General features: G+C 46.8%; 2 protein-coding genes across 4 annotated transcripts; one reads left to right on the top strand and one right to left on the bottom strand.

Moving 5' to 3' along the window:
• Window positions 1-124: 124 nt before the first annotated feature.
• On the top strand, window positions 125-13521 carry LOC148639141 (uncharacterized). Of its 3 annotated transcripts, none has more exons than XM_088622535.1 (6): window positions 125-7266; window positions 7954-8630; window positions 11581-11679; window positions 12050-12265; window positions 12830-13015; window positions 13205-13521. In XM_088622535.1, exons 1-2 carry the CDS (start codon window positions 6271-6273, stop codon window positions 8539-8541), a joined length of 1584 nt encoding a protein of 527 aa, XP_088478661.1. In that variant the 5' UTR covers window positions 125-6270; the 3' UTR covers window positions 8542-8630; window positions 11581-11679; window positions 12050-12265; window positions 12830-13015; window positions 13205-13521. The 3 variants fall into 3 exon arrangements, with proteins under 3 accessions (XP_088478661.1, XP_088478660.1, XP_088478659.1); XM_088622534.1 differs by adding an exon at window positions 10565-10668 and having other exon boundaries at window positions 11581-12265; XM_088622533.1 differs by having other exon boundaries at window positions 11581-12265.
• mydgf (myeloid-derived growth factor) lies at window positions 11430-17867 on the bottom strand. Its single transcript, XM_088622542.1, has 6 exons — window positions 17666-17867; window positions 16440-16490; window positions 15168-15229; window positions 14140-14221; window positions 12881-12953; window positions 11430-12311 (listed from the first exon to the last, which is right to left on the bottom strand). Exons 1-6 carry the CDS (start codon window positions 17837-17839, stop codon window positions 12232-12234), a joined length of 522 nt encoding a protein of 173 aa, XP_088478668.1. The 5' UTR covers window positions 17840-17867; the 3' UTR covers window positions 11430-12231.
• Window positions 17868-19272: the final 1405 nt, after the last annotated feature.

The raw sequence follows: 19272 nt of genomic DNA, 5'->3' as shown, positions 1-19272 counted from the left end.
TTTGTTGATGGAAGTCGTTTTAATCCACAGCTCTTTGAACTGTGCTGCGGCGACTCGTCTAGTTTGACATAAATCTCAAACTGTCTTTGGGTTGCGTAGCTTTTTTTTGCGCCTATGTGAAGTCCAGTTATAACCATGAATAGGAAATACTTCTTTACACAAAGGGTTGTGGGGGTATGGAACAAGCTCCCCTGTTGTTGAACTGTTGTTGAAGCTGATACCCTGGTTTCTTTCAGGAAACGTCTGGATGCGATCCTCCGGTCAGTCAAACTATTTAATGGTATAAATGAGTTGAATAGCCACCCTTTGTTTCTTTCTTTTGTTTTGGCAAATTCTTTCCGGTCTGCTCACACTTTGTGGATATTTCTGTGTGTGCTATGAAAAAACCTCTTCCTGGATCCCAAACCAAAGTTATTTGATTTGTATTTTTGGTTTAATCTTGTTTGTTGTGCTTCCATAAACAGACGCACCCCACCCAATACGTCAACAGACTGGGCCAGGCCAGGAGTTTGAAGCGACAGGAAATGAAGTTATGAAGCAATTTGAGTTAGGCATTCTCTTGAGTCAGCTCAGGAGGTGGGGGGTGGATTTCCTTTCGGGCCTGTGCCATGAATAAGCTCACAGTTTCTGTGACAATCGCTCAAGAACATTCTGGAAAAGACAGACCTACACAACACAATATAACAAACACGCGACTCAGATATACAGCGAAGTGATGTTTGTAACAAAAGACCGGGAGGGATGACAACAACTAAGTTCAATCAGACACGGCTGTCAGTTATTACAATCACTCCTGACTCATTTCATCTCCGAAAACACTGTAAATACTGTACGTGATCCCCATCTCTCCCTCGTTAGTCTTTTGCATCCTTCCTCCACCCCCATCTCCACCTCTCTAACTGCCCCTTGGTCACTCTTCATTTTCCACAGGGGTGTCTTGACCTTCTTGTCCTATGACCAGGAGGTCAGCCCTCAGCCAGATGGGTTAAGTCATAACGTTTCACTAAACACTGCATAATCCATTCAGAACACTTTCTCCTTGGGTGTTGTTATTCCTAGTGAAACACATTTATCGCAGTACAGCAACCTTCACCCCAGCCATAGCTTTGAGAGGCACTGCATTTCCATATGCATGTTTGGAGGAAAGTTTTCTTTAAAAAAACTTTGTAATATCCTAAACTAAACAGAAGAATTAGCCGATATAATAAGAAACAAATCCTTTCCTTTTGTTTTCCATCCCACTGAGGTGGAAAGGTTTTTTTTTTTGTTCTTTTTGCTGAGGGAAAAAAAAAACAAATGCATTTTTAAAGGTGTTCTCGGTGTTGCTATAAAAATCTTAAGTGGTTTCTCTTAAGAAAAAACGGAAAAATTGCCCAATTAAGATGCTGTATTATTAAAGCTTTAATAGAGTCTAGGTTTTAATGAAACAGGTTTCCATAGAAACATGATTGTGACTTTTTTATGTTATAATTGCCAACAGACTAAATAATGGCTCATGCCAGTCACCAGAGAAAAGACAGATTTTTAGAGACGGTGCTGTGGAACCCTCATAATTTCCATCTAGGGTTTTGCTCAAGAGATTCTGTGCAATATGTCAGGTGAAAGCACGGCAAACCGTTTTAATACCAGGAGGAAAAATATTTCTTTTTTTTAGCACCTAGTGGGCACTGTTACCTTTTCTACAAGTCTCCAAGTCCTACAATGTGTTCAAATGCTGTGCAGATATGCATTCCTTTGTCTCTTCCTAATTATTTTTTATGTCTTCAATAAGCCAAGACACAGAGGTCATCTGGTCAGGTCCTTCACTGTCTGCCCACGATGGTGGCTCTCTATGGAAAATCTGTAATTCAAACCCTTAGCACAACCTCTGCCCCCCCTTTTTTTTTTAGACTTTTACTAACATGAAAGACTAAATCGGGTCATTTGAAGTTGATTTCTAAATTGAAGACGAGTGCAGCCCAGATTGAAATTTTTCAATTACTACCTCAGGTGTGTTGCAGCTGTGTGCAGTTTTGTAGATGACCTGAAAATATAAATATGACCTGAACAAGGTCTTGATCGTTTATTTAGATGGCAGCCTGGCTAAAATCCAGCTGCTGCAAATAATACAATCCACCCCATCACTGCTGGCTTCCTCCTTATAATGAAATTCAGAGATGAACCTTTTCATGTTTGTGTTCCTTCATCCTCATAGGGTTTGCCTGCCTTCACCGCGAAGCAGAAACCTGTCAGCTACTAGCTGTTCATTACAAAGATCACAGAGTTCCAGAGTCTTTTTTCCTAGCACGTCTACTTTCCTATTCGGAAAACAGGCCTGCCCCGAGTCGTCAATATAATATATGACGGGTAATTTTACATTCCTCTGCGACAAATCTAAAAAAACACATTTTATTTGCACACACCTTGCTCCTCTCAGCCCCCTAAGAAGTTATTTGTTTCTCAACACTGCGTGTTGTCTCCAGCCAGCCCCGTTTCCACTCTCCGGATCACACAAAGCGCTCTGGAGCCTCCAGACCTCTGCCGACTGCATGTCCAGCTCCTTCAGGGTACGCATGCTGTACAGCAGCGCAGGAGTCAGCCTCAGAACCAGCCAGCTTTGAGAACCACTCTGCAGTGCAGGGCATCCAGCATGCTGGCCAGCCTAAGACTGGAAACAAGGGCTGTGAGGGGGGCTGGAATATAAAACAGTGGCATTCCAATTCCAGTTCGATTCCGGTTCTGGACTTTGGTGCAACCTGCTCAGGTGATAAGGGGTCTTCTTGTACTGTGAGGGCCTCACTCCCAGCCCTCACTGTGTGAGAAGGAGACTGTGACCCATCTCCTGTGGTCCTGCCATTTCCTTGTTACAGGCTCTCTCACCTTACTTTTCCCTGACCACTGCCTTAGAACAATAATAATTCCTTACACTTATGTGGCGCTTTTCTGGACACTCCACTCAAAGCGCTTTACAGATAATGGGGATCCCCTCCATCACCACCAGTGTGCAGCCCCACCTGGATGATGTGACGCCAGTACACTCCCCGCACACCAGCTATCACTGGGGAGGAGAACAGAGTGATGAAGCATAGGACTGAATCTCAGCAACCTATCATATTGACAATCGTGTAAAGAAAAATGACATCTGTCATGCTTTGGAAGCCAAGAAAAAAACAAATGCACCTGAACAAATGCAATTGTTGTAATTTAACTATTGCATTGAAATCTAGATGTGTATATACAGTATATAATATTGTAAACTTTTCCTTTTTTCGTGATTCTTTGTATTTGTTTGTGTAAAGGAAATAAAGTTCTTTAGCAGCTCCCTAGCACAAAGAAAGACCCGTGTTGTGCTGAAGCCGGAATTCTCCAATAGATTTGAGGGAACAGGCTAGTGAGGAATGTGTGCTCCAGACTGATGCCCTCTCAACCTGTCTGGATTTCGGAGGCAGGTGCATGAATGATTACACAGTAAATCAGCAACAGAACAAAATCCCATAAGGGAGGTTATTGTGTATTTGTGTGTGTGTGCATGTGTGCTTACAGAAATAAGAGTTGTTTTTCTGGAACAGATGTGACAAAGCCTTTTATTTTTTTCCCCCAAAGTAAAAGCCCCGATGGCTTAATCCATCTCATTCCCTGGTGGCTGCGGTTCTGATTTAATTTCAGATCAAAACCCCGTAATCTACAGTAGGTAAAATTCACTCCTGATACTGGGCTCCTCGTTCACCTGGCCTGCTGTCTCCAAAATGATAGCTTTTCAAAAAACAAATTGGGGCTTCCCGTCTGGTCAGATTTAATTGAAATGTTTTTAACGTAGGAGATTAGGGCAAATTGTAGTTTTCAGATTTGGTTGTACAGTTGTGTTGGCCATGGAGAGAGATTTCCAGGCGAGGGTTACTGATTGTTCTGAAAGCCTGATACGTCCTGTTGCTGCATTGTCGGTTAATAACAGTCATTCTCGATATTATTTTAAGCACTGCTGCATTGACCTTCTTAATCGTGTGTCCATTTTTCACATTAGACCCACCAATCTGGACTCACCACTTGTTTCGGATAAGGCTTCATAGGTATAAGTCTCGGGCGTCATGGTGGCACAGTGGTTAGCATTGGTGCCTTGCAGTGCTGGGGCCCCAGGTTCAATTATTGTAGCGAGTGCTATCTGTGTGGAGTTTGCATGTTCTCTCTGGGTCCGCTTGGGTCCCCCCCCACAGTCCAAAGCCAATTCTTTAAAAAGAAAATCTTACAATGAGTACAACTCTAACTTAAGCCTTCTCTCCAATAAAGGACTTTAAAAAAGTGTCTGTTCTCAATCATATCATTTTGCAAGAGGTTGCTGGGGCTGGATTTGCACGATGAAAGAGTTCCTACCACTTGTCGTCGTCCATGTCTCTATAACCTGTCCTGGCTCTGAAGCTGCAACTGTCCCAAGAAATACCTGTAGGTTCATTGGCCTCTGGGAAAACTGGCCCTAGGTATGAGTGTGAGTGTGTCCCTGTGTGCCCAGCAATGGACAGCTGTTCTATCCAGTGTTCCCTGCCTTGCCCTCTCGCTTGCTGGGATAGGCTTTAGCTCCCCCTAGCCCTGTACTGGATAAAGTGGTCAGAGAATGAATGGATGGATGGTAATGTCTTGTACTGCACAAGCACAACGAGACCCTGAAGGCTTGTTCTTCTGACACAGCCACCTAGCAGAGACCCCCATCTTTTGACTCCCAGCCTGACAGTAGAGTTTGCCCAGACTGGACGGGCAGAGAGCCTCTAACTGACATGAACCTGCGAACTGGGACTGGCCAGGGCTCGGCCTGCTCTCTAGGAATATGCCCTCATTGGTGGAGCCACCTAGGACACCTACAAATTTGTTTCTTTCCTGTAGAGTATCGCTGTGAAGCTGGGGAGAGGAAGGATAGATCTTAGGTGGCGTCAACATCACAGACTTCTAGGATACAGGGGTGCGCGATTCCGATAGTCTGACAGTTCGGGCAGTTTTTGTTCTACATGTAACATAGGACAGAAAGCCTCCAGTCCATTGGATCATTATGCTGTCTGTTAACATACAATATTTGACACATTTCATATTTTCTTCTTCGTCACAGTTAGAGAAAGAGGAAGGGTTGATACTGTATGACCATGAGACACGCCTGGCATTTCCAACATGAGCTCACATAGTCTCACAAAATCCCACCGCTGCTCTTATTTACACAAGGCTTTTAAAAAAAATATATAATTCTAAATGGTTCTTATTTATCCCGGACAGCCTGGAAAGTCAGTCACCAAATTTCCATACTTAAAAAAAAACCCAACACGGAATAAATGGAGAACTAATAATGAATAAATGTCCTGGATTAGTAATGGAAAAAAACGTGACAAATTTACAGAATGAGTAAGGTTTACAGGGCAGAAGACTACTTCTGTACTAATGGCAGGGGGAGGCTGGCAATTGTGATGTTGAACAGCAATATAGAAATAAATTGGGAATTGAAACAGTCTGACAGGGGGTTGGGGTCAGCTAGCAGTAACAGATACTGTCACATTGCTTAAAAATACTTACAGAAAAGTGAAAGCTTTCTGTGGGTCTCCTCTAGTGGCATAAATTGAGTTGTATGCATGAAACTACAGCGCGACAGAATGACTGCTGTGAAGGAGCTTGATTGCAGCCACTAAGGCAAGTCTCTCACCTTTTAAGACTAGTTGCCCTGGAAAAGAAAAACGAGGGGCGCATTTTTGCCTTTTGTGCCTAATAATGCCCTCCCTCCCACTCTGTTCTCGTTTCCAGCCCCCTCCTCCTCCCCCGGTGTCCCAAGCTGCATTTAATTGGTGGGTACTAAAGCCAGAACAGAAGTAATCAGATCAGAGTTTTTGAGCCGGGGACTCACGTGGAGACGCGCCGTCTGCGCAGGATTACAGCGGGACCTTGATTGAAGGCAGAGGCAGAGAGGGAGCGAGCGAGGGAGCGAGAGGAATCGCTGGGAGAAGGAGTGGGAGGCAGAAAGCCAGAGCCAGGGAGACCACCGAGCGCAGGCAGAGGGAGAGCGAGACGGGGGGGAGAGAGGAAACCGGGGGCCCCCCGACGCCTGCAGAGAGGGCAAAGGGGCGAGGGAGCAGGAGAGAGGGAGCGAGGGGGAAGAGAGTGGGGCGGGAGCGCAGAGGAGAGGGTGGAGGAGAGGAAGTGAGCAAGGAAAGAAAGTTAGAAAGAGAGGAGAGGAGGCACATAAATGAGAGGAGCAGCCAAAGTGAATGGCAAGGAAGGAGACGGCAGCTCATCCTGCCAGGAGCCGTGATCTGCTCTGCCCAGATGGCGTCTGCCATGTCACCTGGGGCTGGACACGCGCTACAGCAAAGGCTTCCTCGCCAGCCCTGGCCAAAGCGGCCAGCTCTCCAGAGCCAGCCCGGATTAGCAGAACAACGCAGGCAGGCAGCACCAGCCTTCCTAAAGCAGGGCAGCTTCGTTCCTCGGGGAGCGCCAGAGCTGGGTTTCTTCCCAGCAAAGAAGAAGCCGGAACCGAGCTCCAGCAGGCAGAACCATCGCAGGAGATTACCGCTTTTCGGTGGGCTGAAGCATTGCGCTTATCTGGGCTTTTCTGGGCAGAACTACTTCGGGGAATCCAACAGCGCCGGCCAGAGCTGCTTATCAGATGGAGAATTTCATGGACAGAAGCCCGACGCCGAAGGTGGTGTCACTAAGGGGAAATCTGTGAAAGCACTGGGCAGTGCTGGGCTCAAGTATCGACCTGAACCACATGGTTTTGAAAGGCAGCATGGGGCTCGACCAAGGGTTACAGGACTAGAGAAGTCCAGAGAAACTGACTTTGCTACAGGGAAGTATCAATCGCAATTGGACTTTGCTGGAGAGGACCACCAGAGGAGATTAAATAAGTCAGAGCAGGGGGAATCGATATTCCGAGGATTTCACAGATACCATTTGCTCAAATCGAAAGTTCTTAGTGGACAGCACCATGACCGTGACCCTTTAAAACCCTCAGATTCAACCAGAACCATCTGCCCACCTGAACGCCGGTGTAATGGACCTAACTCTCGCCGGGACATTTCCGCAGGAGACGTTCAAAGGCGATCAAGGTGGACCAGACGGTGGACTGAACACCGCCTTGCCAGCGTCTCCCAAAAGCTGCGAGATGAGCCAGGCAGCGATCGGCAGGCGCAGGAGAGAGAAACTGGCGTTGACCTAGCCGATCAGAACCCCGTGCCAGTCCGGGATCAGATCAGACAAGTGGTTCTGGACCTCGAGGGGGTTCTGGAGGGACTGAAGCAAGTCCATGTGGAGATGAAAGAGGTAAGCGATGTTGAGCTCTGCTCTGCCTGTGCACAACTGTTTATCATTTGTTCCCCATGTGTTCTGCCACAGAGTCAGACTGAGCTATAAATTTCAGGAGCAGGAGCCCTGTGTTTATGTAAAAAAAGCAGTGTTATACACATTCACCAAACTGTGATCACACAGGGGGAGAGGATTAATTACTGGATACACTCTGCATGAAGTGTCACACCCTATACTTTTGACTTACCAATGTTTTAAAAGGTAAGGCTGTTATGTGATGCACTTCATTCTTCAGTTTTGCTCAGAGGATGAAAGCCATAAGGGGGATAAGCAACACAGCAAAATTCCTTGTCAATGAATCATAGTCTTTCTTCTTTTTAGGAGTCTGATTGTCGTCTCATACACTGCACCTACCTACATACACCAAGCACAAACGCAGGACATTTTTTTTTGTCTTTTTCAGGGGAAACAGGAATAAGAGGTTACCTAGAGATTTGTTTTTGGTTATAAGAGTGGTAACAATGCATTTTAAAATCAGCACCACCCACATTTTGGACAGCTCTTAGCGTTTAAGATGCTTCTCACCTTCACAGCGGTTTTAGGGCATCTAAAAATTAAATTCTTTGTGATCTGTCGCCTCATCCTTGTCAAGCTGCTATGCATGGCTGGTGGACGGACGTCAAAAATCTGCTCTTTTCCTCGCAGGTTGTTCAGCAAATCGAAAAGCTGACCTCCAGCCTTGATCTCACAGGGGAGGAGCCTAGCAACAGTTACCCTAACAACACCCTCTGCAGCAGCAGCTCCAGTGGGGTCATGGTGTCCAGTCTCAGCATGGGGCAGCCAGAAGGCTCCAAGCAGGGAGACGCAGGCTCTCCCTATATAAAACTCCTCACCGGTCCACATCCTCCTACTCCTAATCCGGCAGTCATCCTGACTTCCCTGAACCCAGATCGCGTCACTCTGCTGGTTCCATCAAGCAGGAGCGCCCTCTCTGGCACCGAGGAGAGACCAGGACTGGTCTGGCTGCCACGAGTCCAAGATCAAAGCCCACAGGGTGGGACGGACAGTGGGCTGGCTGCTCCCGACCCACATTCGCAGAACCAGGCCCAGGCTCGTCCCGTCACCCAGAGACCCAGTGGCAGACCGGCAGGACCCAACAGTCTCCAAGCCGCCAGAAGCAAGAAACCACCCCCGTATCCTCGAAATGGAGAAAGAAGAAGCAACCATCCTGTCCGTACCTCGAAGACTCCTCCCTACCCAGGGAAACACAGACTCCTGTCCACTACGGTGTGAGGCAACAGGAGCTGCCATCATCACAGAGCTGTGACCAGCTGGGCCCAGACCCCGGAGAGCCGAAGACTCCAGTCTGCAGACACTGAAGGGTGAGTGATGCTACCACTAACAGCAGAGCCAAATAAGGCAAAGGCAGAAAGGGGCTCCCAGACACTCATCATTCATTTGCTCTTGGGTCTGCTTTAACGCTTGTAAATCTTTTCTTTGGGATCAAAATCAAAACTAGTCTTCAGCGTGGTCTGTCATGGCTGGTGCCATTTTGTTGTTCTCCTGAATGGGTAATTCATTAGTTTTTGTGACTCAGGCACAGAAGACAGATTTAGTTTTAAAAATCCATTGAAATCTATAGGTTTCAACAATGTTGATCTCAAAGGTAAGTGACCGGGGCTGCTACAACAAGAGTTCGAGTGGGGCTTCAAAGTGAAATGAGTGTGATATTGTTAAGCTTAGCTTCATCTGTGTCCTGAACACGCCATCACTTAAGATGTTTAGATGCACCAGCAAACAGTGAATTACAATAATCCAGCCTGGGAAAGACACACCAAACATCTTAGCTTTTGTACTTCAGAGAGAGAGAGAAATGGAAATGGAACTACTCCATTTTATTTTCTACCCACTTGTTCCAATTCACGGTCATGGGAGAGCCAGAGCCTATCCCGACAAGAAAAAGTGGAAGGCAGGCAGGGTTTGGCCAGCACAGGATGACAATCCAGCGCAGGCCAGACAGACACAGACACACACACTCACACCACAGCCAGTTCTCCCAGAAGCCACATAACTTACCAGTCTGTCTTTGGACTGAGGGAAGAAATCCATGCGAACCTGGAGAGAACATGCAAACTCCACACAGACAGCACAAAGGGGCTGGAATTGAACCCAGGGCCCCAGTGCTGTGAGGTGACAATGCTTACCACTGCCGACATGCAACCCTACAGTCTGTCAATTGGCAAATTAAGACTGCCATGCATTTTTTTTAGAAAGGCGCCGTACTTTGAATGAGATGTAAAACAGGTCCTGACTCTCCGTGGTTAATAAAAATCCCAGGGCGATTCTCCATAATAGTAGGGGTGTTAACCCTAGTGTCCTGGCCAAATGTCCCCTTGGCCTTGACCAATCATGGCCTCCTAATAATCTCCATCTCTGAACTGGATTCATCACTCTGCTGTCCTCCCCACAGATCCATACCACTCCACCCAACAGACACGACGGGCGCTGAGTTCATGGTCATGTTAAGCAATCTAGTTTAATAAAACAAAAACCCAGACATCACGTTTCTGCACAGTTCTCACAACAGTCTTCTTGCAGCAAAAGGAGTGTATAGCCATGACTACAGCCTTGCTCTGCATTTCACAATGTCTCTGGCGGCCCACTCGGCTGTGCAAGAGGTCACCTCTGCCCTCCGACAGCTCGACAAGCTCCATCTGCTTCTCTATAAATACCGTAAAAGAGGTGAAGGGGCACCACCACAGCACACACAAACACCACCCACACCACACAACCCAGCATTGCTGCGTGTCTCCGACTCAGTATTTAAAATGATCTTGCAGAATAATTAGGTCTGGGAATTGTAATACCAGATGTTCTGTATTACCTAATGTGATAAAATCACCTCACTGGTAGTTTGGGCATATTTAAAACAGGAGCAAAAACGTCTAACTTGAAGAGTACATCCTGTTGTGAACGAAACCTGAACATCCAAGAATTCAGTTTCACAGGAAAGCAACCTTGCATCTGTTATTTTCTAGAACAAATACGAAAAAGTACTCTTTCCTGTTCCTGTCGCGTTAAATAGGATTTTCAACCACACACTGGAAAATTGTATTGAAATTCAGTAGCAAAAATCTCAAATTATAAAAAAAAGCTTGGCTGCCCTCCTATGGATGAAATCCACCTCTGCACAGTAGTTTATTTTTCTTCATCTTTATGGGAAGCCCAGGATTTGTAGTCGTTCACCCAGAACATGTTTTACAAATCCCGTTCTTTTGGAACATTCAAGTTCATGATGCTCTTTGCCACTTTCCAGGTTTTATTACTGGCCCTGGAATTACTCGTCGTGCCCTTGTGGGAGTGAATTCCCTCTCATATTCCAGCGTGGAGAGACTTCTTACACCAACTGATTACGGCAAAGTAAGCCAACTGCTCATTTGACATCCGTCACCAGAAAGGTGTTGGGAACCCAAAGCTCTTCCCAGCAGCAGGAGGAGGAAGGCAGGGCCAGACACTCTATGGAGGGCCAATGGCATTAAAGGGAACAATTTAAAGCCAACGTCTTCAAAAGTTGGGTAAAACTGCGAGCACCCAGAGGAGCCCAGTAAGAACACTTCAGCTCCACACAGAAGACACTCACTCCACAACCGAACCCTAGACCCACGAGCAGTGTGGCAGAAGCACCGTGAAGTTTTTTTTACATATTTCTCCTGAATAAAAGCAGCCCCTCTGATCCTATTACAATGTAAACACTATGTGTATTATTATATTCTCATCCAAGCGCACACCATGTTTTTGAGTGTTGAAACGACTCTCAAATTAGCAAAATCTATAGTAAAACAAATCAGTTATTCCAGATTTTGGGGGCAAGGTTTTCATCGGCTACAAATTCCAAAGCAAGTAGGTGAACGAGAACTTTGTTCCTGCTCTGAAATGCATTTTGCTGAAGCTGTTGGCTCTCAAATGATTCTTTTCTTATCCTGCAGTTTTTTTGCGTGGACAGAATACGTTTGGCAGAATAAAAAGGAAGGCCCATGAATTCATTCCTCACTAAGTCTATTGGATCTTGTTTGCCGGACTGCAAAAACAAGAAATAAACCGTGAGATTATTGAAGCCTTTGAAGTCAAAGTATGTTTAAACTATTTCTAGACCGTGAATAAGAAACACCACCACAACTCACGCTTGTTGACAAGAGTTTAATATGATCCTTATTTACTGCTCATTGTAAACTGGAAAAAAAAAGTAAAAAAGAAAACATAAGGATGAAAAACTTCAGTAACCCAATCTAAGCATGTTATTGCGCTGTAAAAATCTCATTTGTGTTTCCACAGTGACCCCTGCTGGCGGAAGGAGGAAGCCGCGCTGCCCCCGGACCAGCGGCAACGTCACAAGGCGGCAGAATTCTGGGAACGGGGAATCTCACGGAGAAGGTTTTGCAGATTTATTATTCACCCGTTTGCAACGACGTTGACGATGTGTGCGCAAAAGTAGTCTAGGGGCGTGGCTTACAAAAGAAAAAACTTGTCCTTGAAAAATTAAAAAAAAAACTGCAGAAAATTAAAGGAAATAATAACATAATGGTAGTATGTTTGCACAGGACAGGCAAGGCTCAAAATGTCAGGGAGAAATCAAGGTCTCTGTACTTGCAGACAACATACCATCAACATACACCCAGTAGCTCTAACTCCAGACCCTAACTCCAAACCGCAGCTTTCAAATCAACCCCCTCACGAATCTTAATCATGTTTTCAAACGCGCAGCCTAGAACAAAGACAAATTTTCAGTTCTATAAACCAACAGCCTCCCGCGGCGAAGGAGCGCAGCCGCGGAGACGTTCCCCGGGGGCGGCTGAGGCGGCTCCCTGCCGGCTGTTCAGAGAAAACGGAAGGGTCCGCCGAGACAGCCCTGCAGGAGGTCAGAGAAAGTTCCCCGCTCGGTCCTAAAAGGGCGCCCCTCCTCGCGCGGCGGCGGAGCCCGGCCGCTCAGAGCTCGTCGTGGCGTGTGCGGGCGATGATGGTGAGCTTGGACAGCTCGGCGCGGAACTTGCCATCTCTCTGTGTCACTGCAAGGGGGGGGTAATTAAATCATTACACTCTGATTAATGGCAAACTAAAGGCACTGAGGAGTGATCTTTCCACGTCCAGTACATCCTACATACACATTAGACCCAGCAAAGGTTTACTCCATGCGGAAAAGAGAAGAGACAACGTTTCTTCAGCTGTGGCAGACAGCTGAAACATTGTCACTTTTCTTTTCAATCATGGAATAAACCTTTACTTGCTCCTTTCTAACCTACGCATGCTGACCCAGCTATCCAATCAAACTATATACACACACATTATATATGGATGTACACAAGTATACATGCATGATCATTCCTTAGCCATCAATATCACTTGACCTGTGAGAGTTCAGTGCTCACAGCACCGTGTGGTTGGCCGAGTCGGCTAACGCTGCAATCCAGCCGATCCTGAATTATTTCTGCAGACGTCAATGAGGTAAATTAACAGCTACTGTTTGGAATCGCACTCCTACACTGGCACACCCTGATCTGTTGCCCTCTGACCTTTGACCTTCTAGCTGGGCCACGGAGGGCGCCTGAGGCCAAGGGGGCCCAGTGTCCTGCCTCACCTGAGGTGTCCCCCACAGTATACTCCTCCTCCTTCAGCGCCACGTCCTTCTGTCCACCCACGGCCGCCTGAGACTGCGGGGCGAGAGAGAGGGAGGAGCAGGAGACAGAAGAGCCAGTTCCAATAATTACAGCCGGCAAGTATAACATCAGGAACTACTCGTTTCACTTCACAAATACACAATAACCCCGCTGAAAAGCTGCTACAGCTCTTGTTAGAGATCAAATCAAACCAGTTCTGCTTTCTTGTGCGAGTATTCCAAGGGTCTGGCTGGTCGGGGATCTGAAGCCAGTCCACACTAACTGTGTCTTTTATTCTGCTACAGCCCCACGGGAACAGGGCCTGCAGCGCAGGGGGGCGGAGGAGGGGCCTGTCTGTATCTCGGCACCCTGACTGCAGGGCAGGGACCTCGTGACCTGGCAGCCTGCGGGGGGGATCAGGGGGCGCCTGCGGGGGAGGAGGAGGCTTTCCACGCCAGCCTGCGTTCAGGCGCAGACCCGCATGCAGTTTCGTCAGGGCCGTTTCTCATTGCTCTCCCCCTTTGCTCCCGGCAATCGCACGCAGAGCAGCCCTAGACCGCCCAGGGCAATGCTTTGATGTCATCTTGTGGGTATCCAGAAAACAATAAAACTGTGAAACAGTGATGTGCCCCTTGGCTCTTTTTTAAACAATACCAACTTCAAATTCCCCCTCAGGGGCATGATTCAGAAGAGCTGACTGTTTAAGCATCAGTTGTTGATCGCCTGTCGGTTCACCAGACAGGGCAGTAAGGGCCCTGATAGGGTTCTGAGCTAAGGAGAGGTGAAATCAACTGACACTAAAATCAACCCCCCACCCCTCCCCATCAGAGCAGAGTCCCAGAGAGGCCAGAGGGCTGAGCAACACCCCCTATCCCCTATGATCCATGGCAAATTGTCATCCGCTCAGAGACAGAAACTTTTCCAGCACAGAGAAGTTCAGAAAGATGGAAAACTTTCAATTGCGTCCACGAAGTATGTTAGAAATGCTGCCCCCTCCTGGTCAACCAGGGACAGTGCAGCAGCGTGCACAGCCACTTGCAAACCTTGCGGCTGTGAATTTCTCTGCTAGAGTGGCCATTTTTAGAGAACAGGAGCGCTCACGTCCTGAACACGGGTCCAAGACGGAAAATACGGAGATCCAATGAATTCGGTTATCTTTGATAAAGCAATAAGGTGTACATAAATATGGTAAAGAGACGAGGAGTGTAAGAGAGTGTTTCTGAGCCTGGCTGATACTTACATAGGCGCTGGCGTATTCAATTTTAGCTCCCTTCACCTCTGCCTTGAACTGAGTGAAGAAGAGGTAGGACTTCCCCTGGGGTCTGTCAGCGAAGACACACAGGAGTTACGACCAGGGACAGGGCTGCTTGAACACACCACAGCATGAAGCCTGTCTGTTTGGTAGCTTATTCTACAACAGCTTTCGTGATGGACATTAACCCAGCAGTTGCGCTTAGGACCGATGACATGGGTACTACAGCAAACAAATTTAGGAAAAGCGACTGCCCCTACAACATCACAACTATTGAACTTTCCGATATTCAACTCGGCATCAACGATTCTATCAAATGAGCTTGATGACATTCACGAGAGGAGAACGATGCAAAAAACATACCACGCTTTTTAATCCCTTAGGTCCCTACTGCTCAATGGAAGACTCAAGACAATGTGTGGGAGCTCAGGCGCGCCTCCACCAGACACAGAAGAGAAAGGCGGTTTCACTTCACACAAAGCAATAATCCCACTGAAAACCCCCATCTGCAGTGTAGCGAGCTGGATCTCTTGTTAGAGCCAGCTTTATCTCAAACCCCTTCTGCTATCCTGTGTGAGTATCCCAAGGTTTCTGGCTGGTCGGGGTGCCAACAGGTCATCCAGGGGTCGTTCAAGCTGCAGCCCCAGAAGAGCTGGGAGAAGCTGAGGAATCGATCTAATTAAGACAAGTCGATTCAAGTCGTTAAAAGCCCAGCTGGATGGAAAGCCTGTAAACGCACCATCTCTCCAGGGTCAGGATTAGGGGACCCCTACATGTGTAGGCCAGAGGAAGGATACTTTACCATTTCCATTCCAGGACTTTGTTCTATCTACTGCTTATTTAGTGAGGTGAATTTCAGCAGCCAGGTTAATTAAGCAAATTAAGTCATTCATTTATTCGATGTCTCCAAGTCCTGGAGTAGGTGTACTGGTGGACGCCACACCTTGGCAAAGCCTGGGAGTGGCACCTGGGGGCAGTCACACCCAATACTGCAGCGAAAGAGATGGCACACCAACCTCCAGACCGAGCAAGAGAAGAGGCGCTCGTCGTCACTGATGCCCACACTCATCTGCCATTGCTGCACAGAGACAAAAGAACAGTGACAGTCCCTCCTCCCGCAGAACACACTCAAATCAAATGGTCAATTTAAGGTTCAGGTTTGAGGCTTAGCTATAAAGTGTTACATGGAGGTGGAGAAAACAAACTATAGCTACAAAATGGGAACTGAGGAGCTAGAAAAAAAATGTTTAAAAAAAACAAGTATTTAAATGTTCAGACTTCATCTTCCAGACCACAGATCTCCAGCACTGTTCCTAGAGAGCCACAGCTCAGCTGGAGGTAAAAGTGATCAATGATCATTAATTTATAAAGGCCTGGAACACATCTGACTTTCGATTATTTTAGTAGATTAACTGATACAATTAAATCTGAAATGGCCAACCCTTCAACTAAGTGAACAAATCTCTTGCAGTGCCAAAACGAAATTCTTCCAAGTGTTTACAAATTGATTAGTTGAGGTGGACCCACCAAATCAGCTGAAGAGTGACTTTCTGGGGCCAGAGTGGCCACACCTACTCCAGCTGTGTGGAAACCACAGCTACAGGCATTGTGAAAAAGACACACGTGGGGATATATTATTAAAGATGAAGACGATGAAGGTGTGGCACATTAAAGCTGTAAATGCCCTAAGTGGGGCCTCTTTTAGCAGATGTACAATTTTGGTCACAACATTACAAAAAAAGATGTTGCCATTCTGAAATCAGCCCAGGCAAGAGCAAGCAGACACATTCGTGGGCAGCAAGGAACATCACACTGACAGGAGGAAAGAAGAACTGTAATGTTCTACTCTTGAACGAGGGACCTGACTCAAATACCCAAACTCTTTGACATTTCTGACAGTAAGCAACGCTTAAAATGTGGGGAAGTGCTTTTAAAACTGAGGACGGGGGGCGCTTCTTTACACAGAGGGCTGCGGGGGTCTGGAACAAGCTGCTCAGCCATGGTACTGAAGCCGAAACCATTCCAAGAAACGGCGGGACGAGATCCTTGGATAACTTAGGAATGGGCAACTGAACAGGCTAGAAAGGCCCCCTCTGATTTACAGCCTCTAGTTATGCTCTTATACAAAGCCCACTTTTCCTTCCCTCCAGTAAATAAAGCCCCCAAAATTGACAATGGGTGCAGACTGAATCTCTTCATCGTTACACTACTCCCTCTTAATTATCACCCCATGGAACTCATCACTGCTCCCAATTAACCCATTCGAGTCAACAGCTGGCTGGACTCACCTCGTTGGTCCCTCCTTGTGAAGCATAGGTAAAAGAGCAGCCGTATTCGCCCTGAAAATGGCAACACACGTGGAGATAAGACATTTTATTTCCTTTTTAAGCGACTGACAGGCATTTTATTCCCGTATGGATCAATGGCGCTGCGGCCAGTTTTTTGTTTTTGTCCTCAGGGATCAGATCTGCAGGCTTAGAAAAGGAAGATTTCAATAAGCGTTCACCGTCTTCTGCCTCCTCTCCTATTTCTATGATCACTTTCCAACCTTGTTGGTAAATCCCGCAAAAACGAGAAATTCGTTAAATGAATAAAGAACTAGATAAAAGCGAAACTATGCCGATTTCAGATGCCTGGTGTAAAAGGGTTTGTTAAACTGGGGGGGTTAATTAAAAGTAACAGGCATTTTTAACCAGTGCTTTCACACACTCTATTAGGAAACCTGGAAAAAAATCAATTTAATTTCGGAAATCAAATCTAGAACGAGAGTAATACAACATATTGAACAGAGCCACACGCAGCTCATCACACTCGTGTGCAAAGTCCTTGATTCACAGAAAGATCTGCGGGTCGGCTCCCTCCTCTTACGCCAATGAATGGCCACATTGTGGATGAGCCAGCGCTTCAAACCCTGACGTGTCAGTCTCTCACAGGACACCCCACCTTCCGGTGCTATGCCTCAATTCCACTTTTATTTCCACACTATAATCGTCGTTTTGTTTCAACGAGAATCACTATAAGCGCAGCAATAGGTTCGTGGAAATGTGCATGTCCATTTGGAGGAAAAGGCGCCGCTCGGAAACGCATCAGCTTTGGCGTAACCGTGCGTTTTGGTGCAGCAGTAGCTAACCCGCTCGACTCTTGTACACGTTTTCCAGACACGATCGTACTTCTCCACTCAGGCTCAAATGCCGTTTTTCGTTTCAAATTTGGAAGTGCACCGCCAAATACCTCAACCGAACCTAGGTTTTAGGCCAGAAAACGTTAAAAAAAAGGTTCAGCACAAACCTGACCACAGTGCACCGGTGTCTCTGCGCCTTCTGATTTTTAAGCTAGTTCCTACCCCTTCACAAATAAATCAGAACCAGGACCGCCAGGGTGACACTGCAGTTGGTAATGCAATCCTCTCTAGTTCACACGGGTGCGAGATTTTACAGATCTCCCAATTTTACGCACACGAAAGCGCGCAGTCGGTGTTTGTTAACACCCAGCGGTGTCCACACCAGGTACTTACAATCTTCTCGGAGAAGCTGTGCACCATCCCGCCGGGCCTCACATTAAACTCCACGGTCTTGGTTTTTTCCTGGGAAGCGGAGACAAATGTCACCGCTAATAACGATATTAGCGAAACCTTCAACACGGTCTGAACAAGAGAGGGAGCGAAACTGCTGCTACTGGAGGTAGCCATCTTGAAACCTCGAAATACTCCAACTACCGTAGTATCCGTAGTAAAGGAGTAGCTACTTGGGTTTACGGTAGTAGATGCGCAACTAAAAAGCCGTTTTCCAGCTGGGTCTGTGCACAGCCGCTCTGTGGAAGTCGGGCGCTTTTGTCACCGCACCTGGTTTGAAAAGAGTAACAATATGACTGCCCCGCGTTTTGAAATAGGTTCTTATTCAGTATTGCTTCTCGAGATTGTTCGCTTTGTGTGAGATGTCGATATTATTAAAATCCAGTTATTTTCCACAAAACAGGTTAAACGTGGCCACTAACCAAACGTTTTAAATAATAATAATACACTTATATAGTGGTTTGCTGGACACTTTACAGGTCATGGGGATCCCCTCCACCACCCCCAGTGTGCAGCCCCACCTGGATGATGCGCCAGTCCGCTCCCCACACACCAGCTCTCAGTGGGGAGGAGAGCAGAGTGATGAAGCCAGTTCAGAGATGGGGATTACTGGGAGGCCATGAGTGGTAAAGTCCAGGGGGAAACTGGCCATGACACCAGGGTAACACCCCTACTCTTTTTGAGAAGAGCCCTGGGAATATCAGAGATTTACATACTGTAAATTTCATCACGAAAATAGGTATGTAATAGATCTACTTAGAAAAAAAAATGCATTTTGAACTAACGTCTTTTGCGATTTCCAACATGATACATTTTTTCATGCTTTCACCTGACACCTGAAGAAGGCGCCACGGCCGAAACGTTGTGTTTTCTCTCTTCTCTCTTCAGCATGGCATAAACCTATTACTTGTTCCTTTGCAGCCTACGCATGCTGACGCAGCTACCCCCCTTAACTATAAATAATACATTGTTACCAAAGACTCGTACAGTGTATCAAGGTTGAGAACCTACTAGTATAGACTCTTGTCTGGTTAAGCAATATTTACTTGTACCACTAGAGGGCACTCCGGTCGCTCCAGAACACTGCGGAATTCGTAGCTTTCCCCTGGCTGAATGCCTATTACTATTAACGCTAAACCGGGCTGTGGATCTCGGTCCTGGATGACTGCTGTCAGATGACTAGGTCTCTTTAAAGCGCCTGTGCCTGTAGGACAGAGATGTGTTGTGAAACTCGAGCAATCATGCTGATGGGGAGCTAAATGAAGTTACTGTGTCAGAAGCTGAACTGGAATGAAAACCCATGCCAACACACCAACCCTCCAGGACGGAACATTAATTAGACAGGTTGCATCTTAGGACAGGATGGCTCCTACTCCAGTCCTGGAAGGCCAGTGTGTCTGCAGTTGTTAATTCTAACTAAGCTCAAAGTGACCCAATTCAAGCTTGAAAATTGCTCCAGTTAAGCCCATAACCAACAGGTTTTCAGGGGCTGTGGCCTTCAGACAGCACTAGGCCAGCTGGACATGATATGGATCACCCTCGTATGCACA

This window comes from Lepisosteus platostomus, chromosome 27, assembly GCF_059453375.1.
Source record: "Lepisosteus platostomus isolate fLepPlt1 chromosome 27, fLepPlt1.hap1, whole genome shotgun sequence".
Classification (NCBI taxonomy): Eukaryota; Metazoa; Chordata; class Actinopteri; order Semionotiformes; family Lepisosteidae; genus Lepisosteus; species Lepisosteus platostomus.
This window is presented reverse-complemented; position numbering and strand designations above follow the sequence as displayed.

Coding starts and splice junctions, on each gene's coding strand:
- mydgf (XM_088622542.1), bottom strand. CDS start 17,839: ATGGCTACCTCCAGTAGCAGCAGTTTCGCTCCCTCTCTTGTTCAGACC. Junction 15,230..16,439: donor CACAAGGAGGGACCAACGAG/GTGAGTCCAGCC, acceptor GTCTCTGTGCAG/CAATGGCAGATGAGTGTGGG. Junction 12,954..14,139: donor TTGAATACGCCAGCGCCTAT/GTAAGTATCAGC, acceptor CTCGCCCCGCAG/TCTCAGGCGGCCGTGGGTGG.
- LOC148639141 (XM_088622535.1), top strand. CDS start 6,271: ATGGCGTCTGCCATGTCACCTGGGGCTGGACACGCGCTACAGCAAAGG. Junction 7,267..7,953: donor TCCATGTGGAGATGAAAGAG/GTAAGCGATGTT, acceptor TTTTCCTCGCAG/GTTGTTCAGCAAATCGAAAA.